We start from the raw sequence: 26,036 nt of genomic DNA, 5'->3' as shown, positions 1-26,036 counted from the left end.
AATTTGTGAAGATTAAAAATTAAATAAAATCTTTAATTAAATAGAGTCATTATTCTCATATAACTCACACTCACACACGTTCTACAATCAATCGATACGAGATCTCAAAAGATTAGCCTACTAGCGAATGGCCTTGCCTACTCATGCATATCAATTTTTCCTTTAGCTTTTTGCCGTTTTTTTATTAAAGATAAAATATACGCACACACAAATTTATAGAGGAAATAAATCACCATTAAAATTATAGATAATTTTAATAAAATTCTTATTTTCATATTATCTACACTCACACAAACTCGAATAAAAACAAAAATACACAAAATGAATGGACTTTTTTAGTACTTAATTTTTCTCCATAACTTATAAAAACAGAAGCTATGGTAATAGTTTCGCAGACATCATAATTTTGTTTCCATAATTTATGAAGACAATTTTATAATTTATGCAAATAACTTTTATTATCTTTTTTATCCATAATCTTTGTAGTGAAAAAAGAAACCTTAATAAAAAGGGAAAATTATTGATATAGTATAAAATAATTATTTAAAATAATATACTTATTTTTATTTAAAATTATATTCTATCAGAGAATATTATTTAGAATATACTATTACTTACTTTCTCTATATAAGGAGGGAAAAGGGTTCCTTCTCCTTTCTCTATCCTTTTTCTCTACCCTATTGTTACCAGAGAATATCACTTTTCTAATTGAGAACGGGAGGGTCTTCATTAAGACCCATCTAATGGACTTCTTTTTTTTTTTTTTTTTTATCTACAAATTTATATAATTGAGATGACGAAAATGAAATTCATACTTATAAAGTAACAGTTTCAGGTTTCATGATTATATTTAATGGTGAATGAATTTATTTTAAATTTAACTTTAAATTTTATTCAATTAAATGTTTAGAAATTTTTTTTAAATGTATACATATCAAATTTAGAGAAGTACAGTGATTTAACTAATTAGAATTGCTAATGCAAAAAATTAAATAAATAAAACCCTAAATAATTTGGTGATGAACTAGTAACAAGTACAATACTTTAAAAGTTAAAATATACAACAAAAGAACAAGTAACATATGAAGCAAAAGATATTAACGCAGCATTATTAAGAATAATGAAGTTTAATTTAATTAAATAGTATTAAAATTATTTTTTAAATTATAATTATAATTATAATTATAATTAAAGAAAAAGGAAAGGTGGGCGAGTACGATGGTCTGTGAATTGTTGTTAGAATGTGACCCGTCACATGTCAAAAGTAGCACCGCAATAAATATAAGCACATGACTGTTGTTGGCTGTTGAAATGAAGCCTTTGGGTCGCTCATTATGGCCTTTTCGGGGATATTAGTATTACATATTTACTACTTATATAATAACTTACCAATATTCATATGAATTTTAATTAATTTAATATTTAGTAACTATAAATTCGTGCAAACCATTGGCTCACACTTTATATATAAACTCTTTTTTTTTTTCATTGCACCTTATCTTACTTGTTGTATAAATTAATGATTAATTTTTTTATATAATTATTTGTTAATTTTCATATATAATTTAATATATGAAAATTCTATTAAGCTTAGAGTTTTTTTATTTTTTAATATTCTAATTTTACTTAAAATATATTTATTTTTAATAGATAATTAATTTCAGTAATTCATATTGTCATAATACAAAATAATTATATTATTTTTTCTCTATCTCATTATTCCTCCACTTTTCTACTTTTATATATATATAATAATAATAATAATAATAATAATAATAATAATAATAATAATAATAATAATAATAATAATAATAATAAGTTTTTTTATGAAAAATTAAATTATTTTATTTAACAATATAATAAAAGAGTTATTTTTTTAATAGAAAATTGAGTTGTAATAGTATTTTTTAGCAATTTTTTTAAATGATTTAACTCAAAAGACTTTCTAGATAATAGGACGGTTAGGATAATGTTTAAGAATAATATTAAATTTTTTTTGCTAATTAAAACTTAATCATTTATAATTATATATCTTTTTGTAAATAAAAATTATAATTATGATATAATATTTTTGTAAAATGTGTTAAGATATAAGAATTTTTTTAATACAATATATAATTAAAGTTCAATTTAGATTAGGATTTATTATTCTATAGTTTTATTAAGTATAGTTTTTTTGTAATTTTATTCTTATTAATTATTTTTTTAGCGTGCTTTGCACATTATTTATATTCATTATACATGCTCATAATTTAATTTTTTTATATATAATTTTCTATTAATTTTTCTTATATAATATATTACTGTTATAATATGTTGATTATAATTTTTAATCTATATTTTTATGTAAAATACTAATTATAAAGCACATATATTTTATATTTTTTAATTTGTGATAATTTTATAACAATAACTTCCATCAATAATAATTTCATACTAATTTTTAAATTCTAACTATTCTCTTTATTTTTTGATTTTTTTCCTTTTTATACTTATATGTTCGTCAAGTATACATAGACAAATTTTTTTTTTATTTAATACAATAGATGATAAATACTCTATTATAATTGTTCAAAATTTGTATAGGGTAATAAAATTCTAAATAAAAATCTATAATTAAAATACATGTCAAAATATATAATTATAAATAATATAAATTTTAAGGTTATTTCAAAAAATGAATTACTATCATAATATCATATTAACACGACTCTATTTCATTCCAAATTAAAATTCATTTATAATACCAAGTTCGTTTATACCAAAATCTATAATTAAATTTCTTTTTTCTTTTCTTTTTTCTTTTCTTTTTTCAATGATTGAAAACTAAATTTTACATTTTATTCAAAATTTTTAATTTAATTATATTTTTGGTATTATAATTCGTAATTATAATATTTAACATAATCTTAAATTGATAAAATTTGTTGATAAATAAAACTTTATTTGATTTAGATTTAATTATCTAATTAAATTAAGATAGCATTTTTTTTATTTTATTTTATATAACGTGGGCCTTTATGTAATTAAAATTTATAACTATATTAAATCTTTTAGTATCATAATAATATAAAATGAATCTTACTTATTTACAATTAACTCTAGTTTTTCATAGCTAATTAAATTTAGTTATTTATTGTTATAATTAACTTCAAATTGCATAGCCAATTAAATTTTGTTCTTCATTGTATAACATTAAAATGATTTTTTTTAATATCATAAATAATATAAAAGAATCCTACTTATTTTAAAATTAATTTTAGTTTTTTAAAAACCAATTAAAATTAGTTCTTTATTGTTAAAATTAATTTCAAATTGCATAACCAATTAAATTTAATTCTTCAATATGTTCTAAAAAAAAAAAATAATCCATCAATATAATAACACTAAATTACTATGGTTCTTTTTGTCAAATCCAATGTATCCATAGATAATTATCAGATTGAAAAGACTCAAAGTGATTGATGCGCTTATAATTCATATTAGAAAATCATGGAGATTATTTGAATTCTATATTTATATTTGTCAATTGATTTGATCTATAACAAACAAAGTTTATTTTACTGTTGACGATACATTATATGGGTAATAATCAATTTTTTTTATATTAAATTAAAAAATCATAAAATTAATGACGATTTTGACCTGAAATATTTAAAAAAGAAATGGAACAATTTTCCTTCTGTAAGACCTAATTTCATGGCGATTGACCTAATCCCATTAGCATGCAGCACCAAACTTTACCTAGATTTTGTCCTTTCCCGATTCCCACTACACAAATTAGCAGCATTAAAGTCTCCTCCTTTTCTGCAAAAACAAAAATTAATTACAGCCTGCTGTCGCCACTTTATTAATATGTCGCTCGCAACGTTCGATCAATCTACAAATTTATGATCACATATACCACCTGCTCAGTTTTATCATCATAAAAAGAATACTAAATTATTACTTTATTATGTCCAACGTGAATGGCTCATGCCCACTTTAATTGCATACTTTGTTAATTGATTTATGATCAATATAATTTTCTAAATATTTAACATATGTATCAACGAATATTTTTCATATGAATTGACTCTTCATGACCTTAATTACCTAATTAATTTCCTCTAATTAAAAGAAAATAATAATAATAATAATAATAATAATAATAATTGTATCAGAATCATTGGAAAAAGGGGAAAAGTTGTGGAAGAGTGGTTGAAAAGTTGAAAAGTGAGTGGGCTTTGATTGAGAAAAAGAAGATTCTTTGTGAGCTACACAACGTAGAAAATGGAAACAAAGGGTTGCGTGGTCTTGTTTTCTGGGTGTTTGAAACTTCAAGCCCAGACGTCCATGCCCCGACACTCGGATTTTCGTCTTCTTTCATTTAATTAACTCATATTTCTGCAGCAGCTCTCCTCTCCCAACATTTTTAATTAAGCTACACCTGCCATCAGAGCTGGAAACCAAAATCAATACCTACCTAGCCTCTTTATTATTATTATTATTATTATTATTATTATTATTCTTTTACTGAATCCATCTTTAGTCAAAATGGGATAAAAATAATTCTTTCTAAGGAAAGCATGTAAAAATTAATGAAGTTGAGAATTGGGCCTGGCTTAGAAGACTAAATCGAAAGCATTGTAAAGCTATCCTTTCAAGATCTAGTTCGCCTCATATGATCTGACGTTAACAAGAGTTTTCTGGTTTTGAACGCACTAGCAAAACAACACGAAAGCAACAAATTGGTGGGCTGGATCAAATTGAAATTTAGCACATGTCAATATCCAGAGTTGGGCTTCTACCCGATAGGGAATTGCTGAGCTGAGAATTGGGCTACTTCCATTTTGAATGGTCTTACGAGACTAGAAGAAGAGCCAGATAATTTGACTGCTTGGCTTTAAATTTTTATTATCCAAAACGCATGAGTATATACAATCAGATAATTTTAGCATTTCATTTATAAATCTCCGATACCATAAATTAATGTTTATATTGGCCATGAGGTTGTAAGTTCAATCCATGCATTCATTTATAAATCTCCGATACCATAAATTAATGTTTATATTGGCCATGAGGTTGTAAGTTCAATCCATGCACCTCTCTTGGTGTACATGAAAAAAAAATAAAAGACGTGCTATTTGTATATTAATAAGATTTTCAATGGTATCGAACTTGCAACATTACATTAGGTCATGATCAAGATGCATTGAAATACAGAAATGAGAGAAACAAATGTTAGTTGTTTCATAGCTGCAACCAAAATATAGCTGCCTTGCTTTCCTTTCCATAAGACTTTTTGATCTTTTCATTTTGCCTCCAATATATTTATGCATGAAAGTTGCAAATCTACTCTTTCAATAACTTGAACACAAGAAGCAGGCAAAGTATAGCAAAAAAACAAGATTATATCAGACAAAATTTAGGACACGACAGTACTTCCCATACATTATGAAGTCTCTCTGTGTTAGTAAGCTGAAAATAAAGTATTGATGGATGAGTAATTGAGAATTTTTGATTGATTATATATTCTTTCTCACCATGTTGTGCTTGAGAATTTACAAAATTAAGAATTTTCTTGCCTAGGCTTGATAATTATAAATTTAAGAAATAAAATATATAGTGACATACACCTATTAAATATATTGATTTTGCATATTTATAAGTTGAATCCATGATGGACTGAATTTAATATATAAATGGAAAGACGTATTAAGGAAACTAGAGATGGAGGTGCGCAGCTAGCTAAAGTTAGGGGTAGAAAAACTTTGAGCTTTCAAGTTGAACATAATTAAATCACTGAACCTAATCTTTCCATACAGCAAAAGAATAATGCTCTAACATATCCATGATTATATTCATTATGGGTTGCTCCTTTTTTTAATGCTATAATTAACAATATATACATATACTTTCACAACAATGGACTACAAAATCAATGTCTCAGATGATCACTATAAAGACAACTTAATGCGTGGCAGGCTGAGTCATCATATGTCTTTAGAATCTGCCATAATTACCAGGGTGGTGAGATGTTGTATGCATACTCATTATGCGCGAAGCAGAAAATTGAAAATGTTCAATTTGGAATAAAATCTTTTCAAAGGACAATGAAACGCTACAGTTAAATATCATTCATTAATTCCAAGTGTGAGATTCAAAGATTTATTCATATATTGCACAAGTTGAGCAAATGTAGACCACCTTTAGTCATTCAAGATTATACTATGATTTTATATAGAATCAGAACCATATCATTGGTTTTGATTTTGATTGCTTAAGTAGGAAAGACCAATCTAATCCACTAAATGGGAACATTGACCAAATCATCAAAATACTGTTTATATGATGATCAAATTCTATTATAGCATAGGCTTCTCTCTCTCTTTGCTAGATGCTTGCCATTTAATTTCTTCATCATAATCAAATTTGCTGCTCATAATAGAACTGTTTTTCTCTCTGGTTCTTGGTGCTACATGGTGTTTTTTTTTTTTTTTTTTTTTTTCATTTAGTATGCTTTGTCTGGTTTGTTTTTATAAAAAGACTTATCGATTAGGATTTAATTGGATGTTCAAATCTATTTTTGTTAATAAAATTTTCATCTTTGGCTATTGTAAAAATATATGTATGATGAATTGATGAAACAATATGCGAGGTCCTTGATCCCTAGTGTTGAAACAAACCTAAATTCTTATGATGTCATTAAATTAAAGCAATCTCTTTCTTTTACATACGCACTTGCAATTTTATTATTTACCTATTCTATATGGATGGAATATTCCCATAGTCATGTAAGTTGGTCGATCCACAAAACCATTAAATTAAAGAAGGGGAAAAGGAAAGCAATATTGATTCTCTTATGGCACTAATATAAATATATAATAAATCAAAAGTGTTTGGTGTTGAATAAGAACATATTTGCTTTTGTTGTTCATTATTGCACCTCCACATAGATGCATATCTAATTATTTTATAGCCATTAATTCAAAGTGTGGCAATTGATTGATGTTATTTCATTCTGTATGCACTTATAAATTTTATAATATTTAAAAATATATAAAAATAATACTTATATTTTTTATAAAAATACAAACCCTTCTTATAATATATAAAATATATTCAACATAATTATGAGAAAATTACGTATATATGGAAGGTACTAAATAATCTCTCAATAAATAATACTTTTATTTATTAAATATCTTAATTTAATTATAGATATTAGATAAATTCTTTTTACTAACCATTAAAGTCTAAAAATAAGTCATGAGTACTTAAAATTGCTATCATTTTAGTTGCATTAATTAGCAATTAAAGATTATTATTTTTTATAAGGTCTAAATTTCAACAACACTCCAAAATGTTAAACGACTTAAAATTCCACTAAGTGCTGAAGAATAATTCTTTTCAAGAATCCAAAGTTTTGTATAGAAGCTAGAGGGCTAGCTAGCTAAGAAATCAATATTATAAAAAAGAAAGAGGGTAATAACTTATAATTAAGAATAAATAAAAGTATAATTATGAATAAAAATAAATGAGAGCTATAATTATGAATAAAAAGAAATGAGAGCTGAGGGGAAAAAAAGACTAAGGTTGGACCATCCTGTGGCCTAATTGGTTGTCCTATGTTAAACGACACATGACTAAGAAGAGTAGTACATAATAATCTTGGCAAGAGAAATAAAATGTGGTGTGGAGGCCATACGCGTGGTAGTGGATTTTGCGGAAGCGCATAGCCATTGGTGGTCGGGAAAGGCCGCTGATTATATAAACGTTTCATGATGCATGATGCCACTCATATGGGTGGGCCAGAAGCTGAAGCCTGAAGGCACTTGTCAACGTGGCTTTTGGCTATTGGTTGCTGTAGATTTTAGAGGCTAACAAGTGTTTCTCAGGACAACATAAATAGCTTTCACCTCACCTTTGCTCGACACCTGTACAAACATGTAGCAATTGTCTAGCTAGATATTTCCTCTTTCCTATTCGGATTGGCTCAAACAGTTATAAACCTTTTTTGAAACCGGATGATTCGCGCTATCAGTTCACGGTTTGATAGCGGCGTTGCGCCTATCTCATATACTCCGTCACATATATCCAATCCATGACGGCACCCCCATATATTTCATCACATTGCCTTTCATTTTTCGTTATGCGTTCATTCATGCCTCACTATTAACTTTTTTTTTTTTTTTTAAATACATCATTTGCCCCTAACCTTTGCACGAAAAGTCAGTTGTTCCCCTGATTTTTTTTATTATCAACATTTAACCCTGATCTTTCTATTATCAATATTTAACACATGAACTTATTAATTTTATAATATTTTAACACCTCACATTCTAGTTAGCATGTAGCGTGGATATACGCATTGTTACACGGGTGATACCATTAAAAGAAGATGATATAGAAAAAAAAAACAAACGGTAATAAAATTGAATCCCAAATTAGGAATTAAAAACCTATTTATAAATAGATGCAATTACCTTTCAATGGTAAAAATTAATTTTTTTCTTCTCTGCCCATTAATCTTTCATCGTCTCAATTGTTTGAAGATTCAAGAGAGTTTTTCTAATCAAATTGAACAAAGGGGTGTTGGAAGAGACAATGGAAGGGCCATCAGTTGAGTTTGTCATCCCAGTATGTCATTGTGGTGAACCATCGGTGTTGAAGCATTTTTAGACAAATAATTTCATGGTTGTGGAAAATATGGGTAAGTATGTGAGTAGATTATAAGTATTAATTTTAGTTGTTATATTTCTTTTGATGAGTTGATTAAATTTGCAAAATGTGGATGCGTGTGGTTTTTTCATGTGGCTAGATCCTCCAATCCCAATTCATGCAAAGCGAGTTATTGTGGGTTTGCTCTCAAGAGTTAGGGTTTATGAAGGTGAAAGAGATAGGGCAAGGAAAGGAGAGCGAAAATGGAGGTGGATTTGTATAACTATGATAATATTATTTCTTTTTCTAATTTATATTTAATGCAGTTGTGAGCGGTTGAATTTGAAGAGAAACAACTTCCCACAGAAGACCTGTAGTTGGGGTTAAAAGTTATTATTGGATAAATGTTGATTAAGAATTTTTTTTTTTTTTTTTTTTTTTTGTAAATGGTGTTTATTTAGTCACTAATCTACTGTGAAGTTAGCTTCAATTTCCTAGTTAAATGATTTTTTTTTAGTAGAGGAAGATGAATTTACTGCAATATGCTATTTTGAAATAGTGTGTTGTATATGTTTATGGAAATTAATAGAAATGAAATGATTTATTCATTGTTATACTTTTGTTATTGTAACAATTGTGACCATTTGTGAAGTAAAATAAGCTAATTAAGATGAAATTGTGATGTGAAAGAAGTTGCAAAAATTATAATGAGTGCTATATGGCAATTGTTCGCATATAAATTAATTGAAATGAGGATAACACTGCTCGTTAGCTAACCCAATTGTTCACATATAAACAAGCCAAAAATGTCATTCTGCATAAATTTCAACTTCTGTTTTTATAAATACCAAGCAATATTGCAGATGACAGTAAAACTAAACCTTTCTAATACACAACTATTACCCATATTGCTATTATAATGCAAGACCACAGCAATATGGCAAATACAAAAAAGTCAAAATAAAACACATTCTTCATCAGGCATTTCCATTAAGCTGTGTGCCATTCCCTATATTATTACTGGCTTGCAAAGGTTGGTGTGATTGGGACTGTCATACATTATCCTTACATAAGGCATGATATGATCCCATAATATATTCAATGAATTATCAAACTTTGCCTACCGATAATCCATTAAATATATTACAAGAGATTTTAAACAATTTCAATTTCTTTTGTAGTGAAAAGAGATGATAAATATCAGTAATTAACAATAATTTTTTATCTTTTTGAAATTTTTAAAATTTTTACGAAAATTTTGACAGAGTTTTATCTGTAAATGGAGAAAACAGTTATTCAAAACTTGTTTAAAACACTCCCAATATACATATATCTACAACTCCATTTAAAATCAACACCATTCAATCTCAACCAACACAATTTCAAGAAATCTCAATAGCATTTCATTAGGTTCAACTCAAATATAAAAATTGTAATTCTAGAAAAGAGAACAAAATATTAATATTACAATTTTGATTGTACAATTGCTCAACTAGCTCTATAGATACATATGAACAATTAATTTACATCAAAAGAAATGTACAAGGGTATAAAATTTTATATCCATAAAAGATCCAAAATTTCCTTCAATTGTAACTAGAAGCAGCTCACTCTGCTGCTTTATCTTACGCTCTATCTGCGACAGCAAGAAAAAGCCATCGTTGAGTAATTTTACTCAGTGGTGCACAACAATAATTTCTAAAGTCATCAGAAATATAATCATTCTGAGTAATTTTACTCAGTGGTGCACAACAATAATTTCTAAAGTCATCTAAAATATAATCATTCATTGATAACATAAATTTAAAAAATTCCACAATCACAATTCTCAAGTTGAAATCAAGATTTTAATAACAATTTATCAAAATAATTTACAAACAATAGTGTTGCCAATAAATACACAACTTAGGTGATGACACAAAATTTCACGATCAATGCCATGTTGTACACCACAATAAAGTAATCTATAACCTCACTAATCAAAATTAATGAGGGAGGTAGTTAGCTAGCTATATGAGTACTCATCCGATCTCAACCTCAAATTGACAAGCTAGAGAAAGAAGAATATAATCAATCTCAATTCCATAAATGGAGGAGGAACACAATGGATTTGCCATGCCATGTGTGATTTTGAAATCCAATTCAAAATCATATCATTCAAATATTTCATATAATTCACTAATCATATTTCATTCTAAAATTCTCATTTACAAAGTAGGTAATACACTATTTTTTTCAAATAAAATTTCCAAGGCCAAAATAATAAAAAATTATTCATAACTATTCATGCAAAATGTTAACTTTTTCATAATTAATAGGTATACCATTTCTAAACACATGGTCATACTACATTTTAGGTCACAAATTTGTTAGCATTGGTTGCCTATTGAAATTCAAGGCTTATTAGAAAAAATTCTAAAATTTTAGATTTTGTCACCAATGTTTACTGTTCCATTGGACCAATCTACAATGGGAATTTGGCTAAACTTTTTTCATCAAAGTTGTTTTTTAATGTCTCTAATATCATTGCATTGCTTAATTATATCCATATTATACTTGTGTATCAAAATTCTAGAAAATTGTACAAATTTTGAAATTTTGAACTGGTTTTTAACTAAGAATTATAACTACAAATATTAATAAACTAATAATTATTCTTCATGGGATCGAGGAATAAATGTATCTTGATAGGCAAAAAGGCTTTAATTTATTGTATGTGAAAGACCTAATTGCCTTAGTGGAGCTAGACTAGTTAAACCCCTTCATAGCTATCAATTTGTCACATTGAACTTGCAAAATCGGGAGAAAATTTCTGAAATACAAATAAACTTAAAAATGCCTCACCAGCTCTAGAACATGTCTCTTAGACCTATCAAGGCAAAATCCTAGCATATGTTTGAAAAAGAGATGATTAAGGCATTCTTTCATTTAGCCCCATTAAGCCTTAAGCCACCCTCAGTTACAATATACCCCTTGTAGCTAACTTGAGCCTATATTTTTACTCATATAATTTTCCTTGTTTACCCACACATGTTTATCTAATCCCTAGCTTAAAACACTCACCTCACCCTTTTGAGGAAGTCTAGTGTATAAAGGATAAGTATATCAAATGTAAAAGAAGGAGAAGATAAAAATACCAAGAAGAGTGCAAGTATACAATTAAAATCAAAGAAAAACTTGTATTTCCAGCCCAACAAAAGCAATGAGTTTGGGGAAAAAGACAAAAAGAAAAAGAAAAAAAAAAGAGAGAGAGAAGAGTCCCAAAATTAAACACCATGACAAGTATGCTGGGCACTATAAACCCTTCTTCCCCATGCATAAATCAATAGAACAAACTTGGTATACTTAAGGCCTTGTGCATGAAAGATAATCTCAAATTTGCATTCCTTAAAACCCTTTTATTGGTAATCAAATTATCATCCTTTAACCCCATTACAACCTTTTTAAAGACCTTTTGATCTTTTTAAAGTATGTGCTACATTAGTATAGATAGGAAATTGAGATGTGCCTATAGAGTTGGAATTAAATCAATCTCAGCAATTTCCATAATAGAGGCTAAATTTAAGGTGAGTGAGTATTTTATAAGTCTATCATGGTAAAACAGGTTATTTATGACTTATTAATAGCCATGCATAGAGGAGCAAGTGGTTGAAACACCACAAAAAGGGGGGTGAGGTTTTAAGCAGGTAGCTATTGAAACCTTTACGCCTTGAAGGAATGGAATTAGTATGAAGGTTGAAGGAGTTCAATTATATGCATATTAAATTTATGGTTATACTTCTGAGTTTTCCCCTAAAATGTATTCTAAAAAGGTTTTCATTTTGCTTAAGGACAAGCAAAAGTTTGAGTTTGAGGGTATTTGATACACTTATATTATATAGATATTTTTAAATACATTTGCATAATATTTTATAGCATTTAGATAAGTAATCTCATGCATAATCATCAATTTCAAGTACTTTTGTAAATTCCATTATCAAACTCTGAATTCTATGTTTTATGTATGTTTTCAGGTGTTTTGAAGAGGTTCCAAGGCATAGGAGCAGAGTAGAGAGCTTGGAAAGGCCAAAGAATTGAGAAGTGTTGCTAATACACCTTACACGGAAGAATCAAAGTACACGGGCCGTGCACCATGCCTGTGTAAAAATGTGAAGACCTGTGTAAGTCTCTGCCAGGCCAAGCTTAAAGATTTCCCTAAAGTACAAAAGTACATGGGTCGTGTAATCAAGCCCGTGTAACTACCCAAGGCCTGTGTAAAGTCTTGTCTTGATATAAGATGCAATAATTCAAGCTCCAGTAAGTTACACAGCCCTGGGCTGTGTAGTGACACACGGGCCGTGTATCACTTGACAATCAATTTCCTGAATTGGTTTCAGCTCCAGCTTTGACAGAGAGAAAAGACTCCTAATGCCTTGAGAATTCTAAAAACCTAACCCTAGATCATTCAATATAAATAGAGGAGTCGCAGAAAACAGAAAAGATTTGTTTGTTTTTTAGTTTTTTTAGTTTTGAAGTTTTAGGAGAGAAATCTTAATCCCAAACCTAATCTCACCTTCATATTCACATCCTTCATAGCCGTGTTGGAGAGTAGATCATCAGTACAAGAGGGAAGCCCGCAGCCGAAGTTCCACAAGTTCAAGGTTGCAGAAAATCCTCATAAGTTCTTTTGTTCTATTTCTTTAAGGCTGTTCAAGTTCTCTTATTTTATTTCTATTATGTTTGTTAAACTCACCATGAGTGAGTAAATCCTTGATTCTGGAATTGGGAGAATAACGCTTGTAATTATTATTATGAACGAATATTGCGTTTTATTTATTCGATTTGAGTTTTGCTACTTGATTCAATTTATTGTGATCTTAATGCATGTTATGTATTGGTACCCACTTAATATTGATTACAAATATTAATTAAAGAACTGAAAGGTGAAGATTAATATTAGAAAATCAGGATTTTGAACCTAGAAAATTTGACCTAGAGATAGGTTGATGACCTTTGTGGAGTTTCAAAATTAATCATAGATCTTAAAGGGTTTTATTAGGACTAATCACCAATGAAAATAGGGTTTAGCTCTAATCAGACCACACCTTAGATGCCTTGAAAGAGGACCTAGGATATCCTAGGATTAATTTTCATCAAAGTGACGATTCTTAATCCAATGAATAGACGAGATTAAAATCCATAATAACATTACAGTGTGAAATCTTAATTCTGGAATTATTTCAATAGATAAGTTTTATTCAAAGTTTACTTTCAACATCCAAAATAAGTTTAATATACTCTTTATTCATAATCAGTAGCCTAAACAGTCAAAACTGTTATGTAGTCTAGTACTTACTAACTAAATTCCTTGTAGGACGATACTTCACTCACTACTTTATTACTTATTAGCGATCTGTGCACTTGCAGGGTTGAAAAACCAGCAAACATTAGGTAGACCTAGGTGGCCTTTGTCCTGAGGATCTACCTCTACCAGACTTGCGAGAACTAGATCCTACAAAATGTTTTCTCTTTCCTGTTTCACTATTAGAAGCTTGACAAGTAGTCTTTCCATCTTTCTCCTTATCCACTATACCCTTTTTAACTACACCTTCCATTTCTATTCTCTTTAGTTCCGGGGCTTGTGAAATTAGCTCTAAAAAGTTATGGTGTCTAAAACCCACTACTTGCAATCTCAAACTTAGTCTTAGCCCGATTTCAAACTGTTTACATCTATCTTTAGCAATGGTAAATAGGCTTTCAGCATAGTGACTCAATCTAGAAAAGTCCCTCTCATATTCTGCTACTGTTCTGTCCCCTTGCTTCAAATTCAAGAATTCTTACAGTTTCATGTCAACATACGTGTCAGGGACCCATTTCTGCCTGAACTCCTTCAGAAAATCTAACCAGGTTAGAACTGGGGGCTCTACTAAGCTATGCGAGATGGTCTTCTACCACTCGTATGCATCCCCTTGGAGTAGAGAAACTGAGTATTCAAACTTTAGTTCTTCCGTGCAGTGCAGCTTTTTAAACACCCTTTCCATTCTTTCAAGCCACTGCTCTGCCTCTAGTGGATCCATAATTCCTTTAAACTCAGTAGCCCCATATTTTATCAATTTGTCATATTGTCTGACTGAAGGCTGTAATTGCACTGATGGTGCTTAAATTGGGGCTTGTGTTGGCATATTTCTAGCCATCTATTAGAATAAGACAGCCATCTGCTTAGTAAACTGAGCAGGAAACTGTAGCATGGGTGGAGCTAGTGTAGCTGACCCACTAACATTCTGAAGAGTTGGGGCTTCCCCTTGTGCCTCAGCCTCAACTAATTACTCAACTGAGCAATCCTCTTCTTCCATTTCAACTTATAGAATTTCTACTCCCTGTTAATCAACACAAGGAGGATTATCCCCATTAGTTCATATTCATGATGTAAATGCATCATATGTATCAATTTAAAACATTCGAGCAGTTGTACTTATCAAAGAAATATATCAAATTTATAGTTCAAAACTCATTTCAAAACTTTGCTCTGATACCACTAAAACATATCACACCTTATCCTTACATAAGGCATGACATGATCCCGTAATATATCCAATGAATTACCGAACTTCGCCCACCAATAATCTATTAAATATATTACAAGAGATTTTAAACAATTTCAATCTCCTTTGTAGTGAAAAGAGATGATAAATATCATTAAAGAACTTTTTATTGGGATTATATCATAACAATAATTTTTAATCTTTTTGGAATTTCTAAAATTTTTACGAAAATTTTGATAGAGTTCTGTCTGTAAATGGAGAAAACAGTTTCTTCAAAACTTGTTAAAACACTCCCAATATACATATATCCACAACTCTATTTAAAATAAATACCATTCAATCTCAACAAACACAATTTCAAGAAATCTCAATAGCATTTCATTAGGTTCAACTCAAATATAAAAATTGCAATTCCAGAAAAGAGAACAAAATATTAATATTACAATTTTTATTATACAACTGCTCAACTAGTTCTATAGATGCATATGAATAATTAATTTACATAAAAAGAAATGTACAAGGGTATAAAATTTTATATCCATAAAAGATCCAAAATTTCCTTCAACTGTAGCTAGAAGTAGCTCACTATGCTCCTTTATCTATCTCTCTATCTGTGACAGCAAGAAAAAGCCATCGCTGAGTAATTTTACTCAGTGGTACACAACAATAATGTCTAAAGTCATCAGAAATATAATCATTCATTGATAACAGAAATTTAAAAATTTCCACAATCACAATTCTCAAGTTGAAATCAAGATTTTAATAACAATTTATCAAAATAATTTATAAACAATAGTATTACCAATAAATACACAACTTAGATTATGACACAAAATTTCATGATCAATGCCATGTTGTACACCACGACAAAGCAATTTACAACCTCACTAATCGAAATCAATAAGGAGGTGGCTAGCTAGCTATATAAGTACTCATCCGATCTCAATCTCAAACTGGCAAGTCAAAGAAGGAAGAATATAATCAATCTCAACTCCATAAATAGAGGAGGAACACAATGGATTTGCCATGCCAAGTGTGATTTTGAAATCCAATTCAAAATCATATCATTCAAATATTTCATATAATTCACTAATCATATTTCATTCCAAAATTCTCATTTACAAAGTAAGCAACACACTATTTTTTTCAAATAAAATTTTCAAGGCCAAAACAATAAAAAATTATTTATAACTCTTATTCAATTAGTTTTTGAGTAGAAACAATGAATTTAAAATGTTGTGCACAAACCTCTTATGGTTGCCTTGACTTAATCCACTCTTCCTCTTTTCTTGAAGGGCTTCTTTTCCACTGAAATACATAATTAGAGTGTTTCAATATCCATTCAAACCATTTCTAATAATAAATCCAACAATTAAATTTTTGCATACTTAATTTTACTTATAAATTCTCATGAGGGTTGAGTTCTTTGTATTTGATAATATTATGGTTACTATTCACTTGACTATTCATGCAAAATATTGACTTGTTCATTATTAATAGGTATACCATTTCTAAACACATGGTCATACCACATTTTAAGTCACAAATTTATTGGCATTGGTTGCCAATTGAAAATCAAGGCTTATAAGAAGAAATTCTAATATTTCATATTTGGTCACCAATGTTTATTGTTCCATTGGACCAATCTACAGTATGAATTTGGCTAAAATTTCTTCATTAAAGTTGTTTCTTAATGTCTCTACTTTAATTCCCTTTTTGAATCACTCCATTTGAAATTTTGTAGCTCAAGTTATGACATTTTTACCATAACTGATGGATTGATTATTTTCAGATTTTTTAGGTAAATTTTGGTTCTGGCAGATTTGATAACCTAAAATTGGTTAGCACTTTGATTAGGTTATGGTCAGAATTTGGATTTCTGTTCTTAATAAAAGTTGTTCTACTATGTCTAAGATTTCCAATGGTTCAAAAATTAGGTCATTTGAACCTCTCTACACAAATTTATGACAATTTGAACAAATACTATTCATTTGATCATTTTCCAAGTCTAGAATTTTGGTTACCCGAATATAGGCAAATTTTAGGTCACTTCAGGTTGGTTTTCTGAGCAGGGTCTCTTCATAAAAAAATATGGCATTATATCCCTATTTTCACCTCCAATTGGCCTTAAACCAATTGAAGCTATACAAGTCAAGTTATGGCTGCCCAAACCCACTGGACTCAAAGCCTAGAATTTCCAGTAAGTGGGCAGCATCCCCAATTCATTATTCTATGCCACAATTGATCCCCAATTAAGATCAATTCACCTCAAATGGTCACTAATTGACCATTAGAACACCAATTCATCATCAATTCCACAATCCTCCAATTTTTGGGTTCAAAACCCTAACCACATTTTCCCAATTTCATATAACACATGCAATTTATTTTATTTCAACATACTAATCAAATATGCTTCATCAATTGAGCTTAATTACATACTTAATTTCATTCAAACTCATCAAACCCTAACTCCTACATAGTGGCCGAAATTTATAGTCTTCCACACCCTCATGAGTCTTTCAATTTCTTATGCAATATCATCTTTTCAAATCTCAACTCAATGAATTAAAAAGGATTTTCAAGTTTGGAAGAGGCTTGCCTTATATGGAGCTTTTCAATCTTCTTAATCTCCACTTATTTCTTGAAATTCTCTCTTCAATTCTTCTTACCAAAGTCTAATTAAGGGTTTTTAGTAGAGAGACTATAAAAATTAGGGTTAAATTTGAGAGTTTGGAATTTTGAAATTGAGTGTTAATGGTGAAATGTTGAGAGAGAGAGAACATGAGAGAGAGACAGCAAGGTTGAAGAAGAAGAAAGAAAATTTTTTCCTTTTTAATTTTCATTTATCCCTTTTTATACTTATCTCAAAATAATTTAATTAAATTATAAATCTTTATTGTGTCATGCTTACATAATGGGTGATGTCATAAAGCATTTAATTTAAAATTTTCTTTTCCTTTTTCCTTTCTTCCATTCACCTTTTCACTTTCAATCTGTTTTTTATAATTTTAATTTTCTACATTTTAATGGACATTTAGGCCAAGAGTCACCTCTAATGGTGAATTGACCAAATTGCCCCTTATCGATTTGGGCAAATTTTCCAATAGCACTAAGTTGCTTCCTGAACTCTGATTTAATTATTTGAACTGGTTCTCTATTCTTTTCTGTGATTTTCACATTACCATTAGTTTTGCAATTATCCCTAGGCCTGGGGTGTTACAGGGTCCCACACGAAATTAGAATAGTAGCTAAGCTCTCAGTCACTTCTCAGTTCGGTCACCCATCATCGGGACCTCGGCTTATTAACCTTTTATGCTTTGTTTTTCTTATTTGTATTTCACTTTCATATAATTTCTATTCATGACTTTTCTAAATGACACAAACATAGTTCTAGACATCCTGACTGTCCGAACAAACACTAGTTACAGGAATAGAAGAATGTATAGACTACTTAATATGGGGGTATTACAGTGACCCTTTGTCACACCCCGGCTTAGTGGGCCCCAGCTCAAGCCCCTCTATGGGTGGCCATCTTGCCGGCGTACCCCTCTAGAGGCCGGCGATGCAACTCAAATCGGTACTGTCCGCTTTGGTGGAGTTCAATCCCTTCGCCCTGCAGAGCTAGGATTCGAACCCATATCACCTCACGGATTTGCTTCGCCTCTTACCAATTGAGCTGCTCAATTGCTCAATTGGTAAGAGGCGAAGCAAATCCGTGAGGTGATATGGGTTCGAATCCTAGCTCTGCAGGGCGAAGGGATTGAACTCCACCAAAGCGGACAGTACCGATTTGAGTTGCATCGCCGGCCTCTAGAGGGGTACGTCGGCAAGATGGCCACCCATAGAGGGGCTTGAGCTGGGGCCCACTAAGCCGGGGTGTGACAATAAAAAAGGCGCCTTTTTTATGCAGCTCAATTGGTAAGAGGCGAAGCAAATCCGTGAGTTGATATGGGTTCGAATCCTAGCTCTGCAGGGCGAAGGGATTGAACTCCACCAAAGCGGACAGTACCGATTTGAGTTGCATCGCCGGCCTCTAGAGGGGTACGCCGGCAAGATGGCCACCCATAGAGGGGCTTGAGCTGGGGCCCACTAAGCCAGGGTGTGACACCCTTGTTGTGAAGTGAGATGTCTTCTGTGCATGACCATTTTAGTTGTTTGCTATTGGAGTTGCCTTGAGGTAACTACATTTTTGCCCTTCCATCTCAACCCTCTAGGTTGGAATCCTAAGTCACCTGTTGCTTCTGATGCATGTTTAACAATATGACTACTAATGATTATTCTCTCAACTGGTCTCCCAGGCAGCACAATAAATTAAGTTAAAATGTAAACATACACTAACTTGTCCAAAATAAAAGCTTTAATGGTAAATTAACTTACATTTTCAATTGTTTTCCCTATATAAAGATTAACATAACATCCATATCCAGTAGTTTTTCTCACCTTTGCTTGACTTGAAGAAGTTGTAGCACCAAAATTAGGAAGTTTTCCTCTCCTAATAGAAGATTCACTTGACATTCCAACACCATCAGTTACATCAGAACCACTTCCTCTGCCAGAACCAATTCCCTTTCTAGAATAACTTCCCCTGCCAGAACCTATTCCTTTACCAGAACCTACTACCCTACCAGAACTTATTCCCCTACCGAAACCAATTCCCTTGTTAGAACCACTTTCCTTGCCAGAACCAATTCCCCTGCCAGAACCAACACCTATAACAGTTGAGTCACCACCTGCACTTGGCCTTGAACTAGATGCACCACAAGTTGGTGGTGATGATGTTGCACTAGTTGTGTTGCTTTGTGTGTTCTATAAATATATATAAAATAATAACATTAGTATTTTACTCAATGGTAATTGAAGGACATAAAAAAATTGTCATAATATTTAATACATATTGAGAAATAATGTACCTCATTTCCTACTGAATTCCTCATTGCATATGTTTTTTTTTTTTTTATTGTGACCAACTTGGTTGCATAATCTACATATCATTTGTATCCCAAACCTTCCAAGTTTTCCATATTTCTTTTTGGGTTCATCTTTGTCTCTCCTCCTGTTCTTTTTTAACCTTCCTGGTAGAGTGGTTATCTGAGGAGGTTGTAAATAAGGATGATCAGATTCTAGCCACAATTTCATGCCTCTTATTGGCTGCATAAAATGACCATATGCTTTAAGAAAAGTTTTTTGGAATACCATGAACTAATGAAATCTTCTGTATTCAATTTCCTATGATACATAGCACATATAGCATGTGCACAAGGTATGCCCTTCAATTGTCAAGCTCTGCATGTGCAGGTTTGCAATCTTAGATCAACAGTATGCCCATATTCACCATCTTCAACCTCAAATCCATAATCACCATTCCATTTAATTATACAATCCATTGCCCTAACTTTATTTCTCTCTAATTTCTCCATTGCCATAAGTGAGATGTTAGAAATCAACGTACTAGCAAAGTCTCTTATCATCCTTATTTTCTCCATAACTTAGACATTAATTTCCTCAAGCATTGTAATTATAAACTTAAATCTAGCTTGTAAAATCCAACCATTAAAAGTTTCTGACATATTATTTCCAACATCACAACAATCACCTAATCTAAAAAATGCCCTACAAAATGTCAAGTGATTAAACCCTAAGAAATCCTCCATAATACCTGTTCCAAGCTTGTTCAGGTCCTTAAGCTTGTCCTTCATCCATACTTCAAATGTTGCCCATACACATGCCCAAATTTTCTTTTTTCTTTTTGCCCCTCTCCATTTTTTAGCCCAATTTGCCCAAATATGTCTTGCACACATCCTGTGCTCTACATCAGGTAGTAACTCATCAATTGCTGGAATCAATGCCTATATAAAATAGCAACAAGTTGGAAATGATGTAATAGTTAAAAATTCAAATAGTTAAGTAATTAATTGCAAATAGAAAGTACCTTGTGCATATCAATCACAATTGTCCAACCTTCACCACTATCAATTCCCAAATCTTCCTTCAATTATCGAATGAACCACTTCCAAGTGTCTTTGTCTTCATTCTTAACTACTGCCTAGGCTACTGGAAACATTTGATTATTACCATCTTTGGAGACAGCAATTAACAACTGACCCTTGCAAACGCATGTCAAAAATGCGCCCATCTAAACTAATTATTCTTTTGTAACCTTCAAGTTGCCCATCTTTCAATGCTTTGAAGCACACATAAAATGCTATGAACATTTGCTTCCCATCATCTATCGCATTGCTATTTACAAAGCATGTTGTCCCTGTATTACTTCTCTTAATTTCATCAACATAATCAAGTATTTTCCCAAATTCAACTCTATAATCTCCTAACACCTTAGATAAAACCTTCATTCTTGCCCTCCTACAAATTATCTTGCTTATATGAACCTTCAATTCCTCTCTACACAACTTTTGAATTTCAATAAATTTAATTCCTGGTCGAGAAATAATTCTCCTTTTTAACACCTTTTCAAGAATTTCTGAGTTAACTAGCTTATTTCTATTTGTTCTATAACACTTATGAATGAGATTATAAATCTTGATTACAAAATTGCTAGTTTTGTTCTTAATACCAGTAAACAGTAGCCAAGGACATCTTCTTTGCATTTAACTCTGACCCTGTGATTTTCATTTGGTCTCATTAACAACTGAACCCTTTTATATACTCCATACTTTCGAACAACATGCCTAAATTATTGAACACTCTCAAAAATTAAACCAAGATTCCATTGAGGAACATGACAATCAATATCATAATAAAACTTTTTGCTTTTCTTTCTCCTTTCTCTTCCATCTACCTCATTTCCTTCACTGTACACTTCACTACCTCCCCTACTATCTGGATCATCACTTTCTAAGTGCTCTTCAGTGCCCCCAACTCTAACCCCAGTTATACCTGCATACCTATCATGACCTTCATATCCTGCATCATCTTCAGCTGGCCCAAGTTGTACTTCAGGTACATCCTCTTCTTTAATTCCCTGAGATTTCCTTCTTTTGTACTTTCTAACTTTTTCCCTTGCAACCCTTAACTCCTCATCCTCATCCTCATCACTTCCCTCTATTAGATTTGCATCTAATCCCTCACAAATTGAATCTTCATTATCAGAATCACCAGCTGAATTGTCTTCTTCTTTTTCTTCACTTATATCAACTTCATCTAACACATTGTCATCATTTTTAACCTCAATATCTGCACCCATACCAGTAGACTCATTTTCACCAATATTAACTTTTTCGTTACCTCCAGTAGTTGCATTTGAACCAATATTATATTCTTCATTGAACCCACTAGCTGGATTTACACTAATATTAGCTTCTACACCTTCATATTGAACTTCTTCATGAAACTCAACATTTTTATCATTTGCATTCATAATCTCAACTTCTACACTTCCTATTGTAGGTGGCACATTACCCTCTGCAATTACATGAGTGTCTACAAAATGAGAGATATAAAAATCTAAACTCTCGCCATTCTTAAGACCCTAAGTAATCTCTAACACAATAGAATCAGACCATAACTTCCTAAAATCTTCATTCTCATGACCATGTTTCCTATGATAGACACCCTCAATAGCCATATACCCTAAGTCTTTAGTATAATGAGCAAGCTCTATAAAGAAAGCTCATCAGGATCAACCCGAGGAGCAAAATTGACCCGTCCACCTTTATAGCTAGGGTTTGGATCATTTACAAATTTGCCACCATGGTAAAATTTAAGAAATAAGTAAACATCTTCCATTTTATAACATAAAAAAGGGAAAGCAATAAACAAATAGAAGAGTCAACTACTTTTGAGACCACAATGACATTAACAGTAAATGGAACTTAAAGGATGCATGTGCATTCACAGTGTAAGCACAAAATAATCCATACATTTGTTCATAAATAAAACAAACATCCAAACTCATAAACACCATTCATGCAATTAAATTAGGGATTTTAACATAAAAACTTACCTTTTACTAATGTTCTTCAAGGTTAGATTCAATTTCAGTAGACAATGAAATGTGTTATTTTTAACAATTTCCTTTTTTTTTCACATTTTATATTTTTTTTTCTTACTCATCAATTTCCATTCACGTTGACATATTAATCAGATCCCTATCAGCATTTTTAAATATGTCATCGAGTATGTCCATCATGTACTTTAGTCCACCATCATGAGGTGTTAAAATGTTACAAATTAATAAGTTCAGGTGTTAAATGTTGATAATAGAAAAGTCAAGAATTCAACTGACCTTTAGTGTAAAGGTCAGAGCCCATATGATGTATTTTGCCTTTTTTTTTAATTAATTATTGCATTATGACCAGCACTGGATTTGATAATGATTCAACATCCTTCAATCTCTCTATATAACCCAACCTCCCATTCATAGTTCAACCCAAAAAAGGAAAGCCAGCCAACGAATGCACACACAATTAATTAAACGACTCCATTTCTTCATTTCCTCCATGGAAACTCATCCAGATAGCTTCTGGATTTTTGCTCTTCTTTCCAAATGCAACTCTCTCTCTTCTCAGAACACCGTTTTTCTTTTTCTTTTTCTGTGCATGGCTTGGCTAGCCATGGCTTTTTGCTTCTGGGCTTATCCTGGAGGCCCTGCCTGGGGTAAGTACTGGTTCAAGATAGGAAGTAAAGCCAAGTTAGTTCCAGGTCCTAGAGGGTTTCCAGTGCTAGGCAGCATGAACCTGATGGCCAACTTAGCTCATCAAAAGCTTGCAGCTGCAGCTATCCTGTTCAACGCGAAAAGACTCATGGCTTTTAGCCTAGGAGAGACTAGGGTTATAATCACATGCAATCCTGTTGTAGCTAAAGAAATCCTAAACAGCTCGGTCTTTGCAGATCGTCCTGTGAAAGAGTCTGCTTATGGACTCATGTTTAACAGAGCCATTGGTTTCGCTCCTTATGGGGTCTATTGGCGAACCCTAAGGAGAATCGCGGCAACACATCTCTTTTGTCCCAAACAAATCAGCTCTACAGAGTCACAGAGGAAAGATATTGGTTCCCAAATGGTATCACTTATTGCATGTCACAGAGGAGATTTCCGAGTCCGTGATATACTAAAGAGAGCTTCACTTAACAACATGATGTGGTTGGTCTTTGGGCGCAGATACGAACTGGGTTCATCAAACAGCGAAACGGAACAACTGAGAGCGTTAGTTGAGGAGGGGTATGAACTACTAGGGAAGCTCAACTGGTCCGATCATCTTCCTTGGCTTGCAAGTTTCGACCTTCAAAAGATCCGTTTCAGGTGCTCCCAATTGGTTCCTAAGGTGAACCATTTTGTCAACCGGATTATTCAAGAACACAAAGCTCAGTTGAACGGCCGAACAAGACAAGATTTTGTAGATGTTTTACTCTCTCTTCAAGGACCGGAAAAGTTATCAGATCAGGATGTGGCTGCTGTTCTTTGGGTAAGACATGCACAAAACCTAATCAGTTGTTTGATCAGTTGTCATCAAACAACTGATTATATATATTTTTATATATTTATTTATATAACATACATGCATGTTTTGTTTTCTAAGAAATGGAAATGAAAAGAATCAAAAGTGGAATCTTGTGATGGTGTGCCCTTTTTTTTTTTTTTTCTTGGCGTTTCTTAACAATCCTAACTTTAAAGTACCGTTATTGATGCGTAATTACTTTTCTAATTTCTCGTTCAATGTAGGAGATGATTTTTAGAGGAACAGACACCGTAGCTGTTTTGATAGAGTGGATACTAGCGAGAATGGTTCTTCACCCTGATATTCAAGCCAAAGTCCACAATGAGCTCGATGGAGTCGTGGGAAGATCACGGCCGTTAATGGAATCAGACATTCAGTCAACGGTTTATCTGCAAGCAGTAGTGAAAGAAGTGCTTAGGCTACATCCACCTGGCCCACTTTTATCCTGGGCCCGAATGGCAATCAGGGACACTACAGTGGATGGGTATGAGGTGCCCGAGGGGACCACAGCTATGGTAAACATGTGGGCCATAACAAGGGACCCAGAAGTTTGGATGGACCCAATCAAGTTCTGGCCAGAGAGATTTGTGTGCAAAGATGCTGGTGCCGTGGACATGGAGTTTACGGTGTTGGGTTCAGACCTCAGGCTGGCTCCATTCGGGTCGGGTAGGAGGACATGCCCAGGAAAGGCATTGGGTTTGGCCACAGTTAGCTTCTGGGTAGGGACGTTGTTGCATGAGTTTGAGTGGGTGAAATCAGATCACAACTTGGTGGATCTGTCCGAAATACTAAGGCTATCTTGTGAAATGGCAAACCCACTTAGCGTCAAAGTGGACCCTAGGAGAGAATCCTAATTACTAATTAAGTTGGGTCCTACATGTACACGTTGTAAATATACCCTCTCTACCCTTCTCTCCAACTTCCATGCCTTATATATAAATAATAGCATGTGGTTTGGGCATTTGCCGGTTAATTAAATAGTTATAATAACTTTGATATATTTCGAGCGATGGAATTAGAAGTTCAGTTAAACACAATTTTTATGTGAAATTTTTATTTAAATTTAATTTATTATAAATTTAAAATACAAACATATCAAAAATCATTTACATCATTTAGCTAGTAGGCTTTACACTTTTATAAATTAAAAAAAAAAAAAAAAAATCTCTAGTGGCTGAAGAAACACTGCAAAAAACAAAACCTAAAGTTCAATTAAGGTGCTTAAATTGGGCCCAACAGCATAATTGCTTAAAATTATACTAGAAACTTGATGACGTCGATAATCAAGGCAAGGGCGATTAGGTGGATACACTAGTAAGTAAATAATTTGCACAACAAAAATGTTTATAGACTGCAGAGCAATTGGCCATTCTGCACAATTTGATCTAGCTGTTAATTGGACCCAATTGCTTCCATA

At 31.7% G+C, this 26,036-nt stretch overlaps 1 protein-coding gene across 1 annotated transcript; it reads left to right on the top strand.

Moving 5' to 3' along the window:
• The first annotated feature begins 23,499 nt into the window (after window positions 1–23,499).
• LOC110633912 (cytochrome P450 78A9) lies at window positions 23,500–25,617 on the top strand. The gene is made up of 2 exons (XM_021782736.2): window positions 23,500–24,586; window positions 24,844–25,617. The coding sequence occupies exons 1-2, from the start codon at window positions 23,579–23,581 to the stop codon at window positions 25,471–25,473; spliced, it is 1,638 nt and encodes a 545-aa protein (XP_021638428.2). The 5' UTR covers window positions 23,500–23,578; the 3' UTR covers window positions 25,474–25,617.
• Window positions 25,618–26,036: the final 419 nt, after the last annotated feature.

Source organism: Hevea brasiliensis, chromosome 16, assembly GCF_030052815.1.
Source record: "Hevea brasiliensis isolate MT/VB/25A 57/8 chromosome 16, ASM3005281v1, whole genome shotgun sequence".
In the NCBI taxonomy this organism is placed as follows: Eukaryota; Viridiplantae; Streptophyta; class Magnoliopsida; order Malpighiales; family Euphorbiaceae; genus Hevea; species Hevea brasiliensis.
Note: the sequence above shows the minus strand (reverse complement) of the source record. Positions and strands in the feature narration are given on the sequence as shown.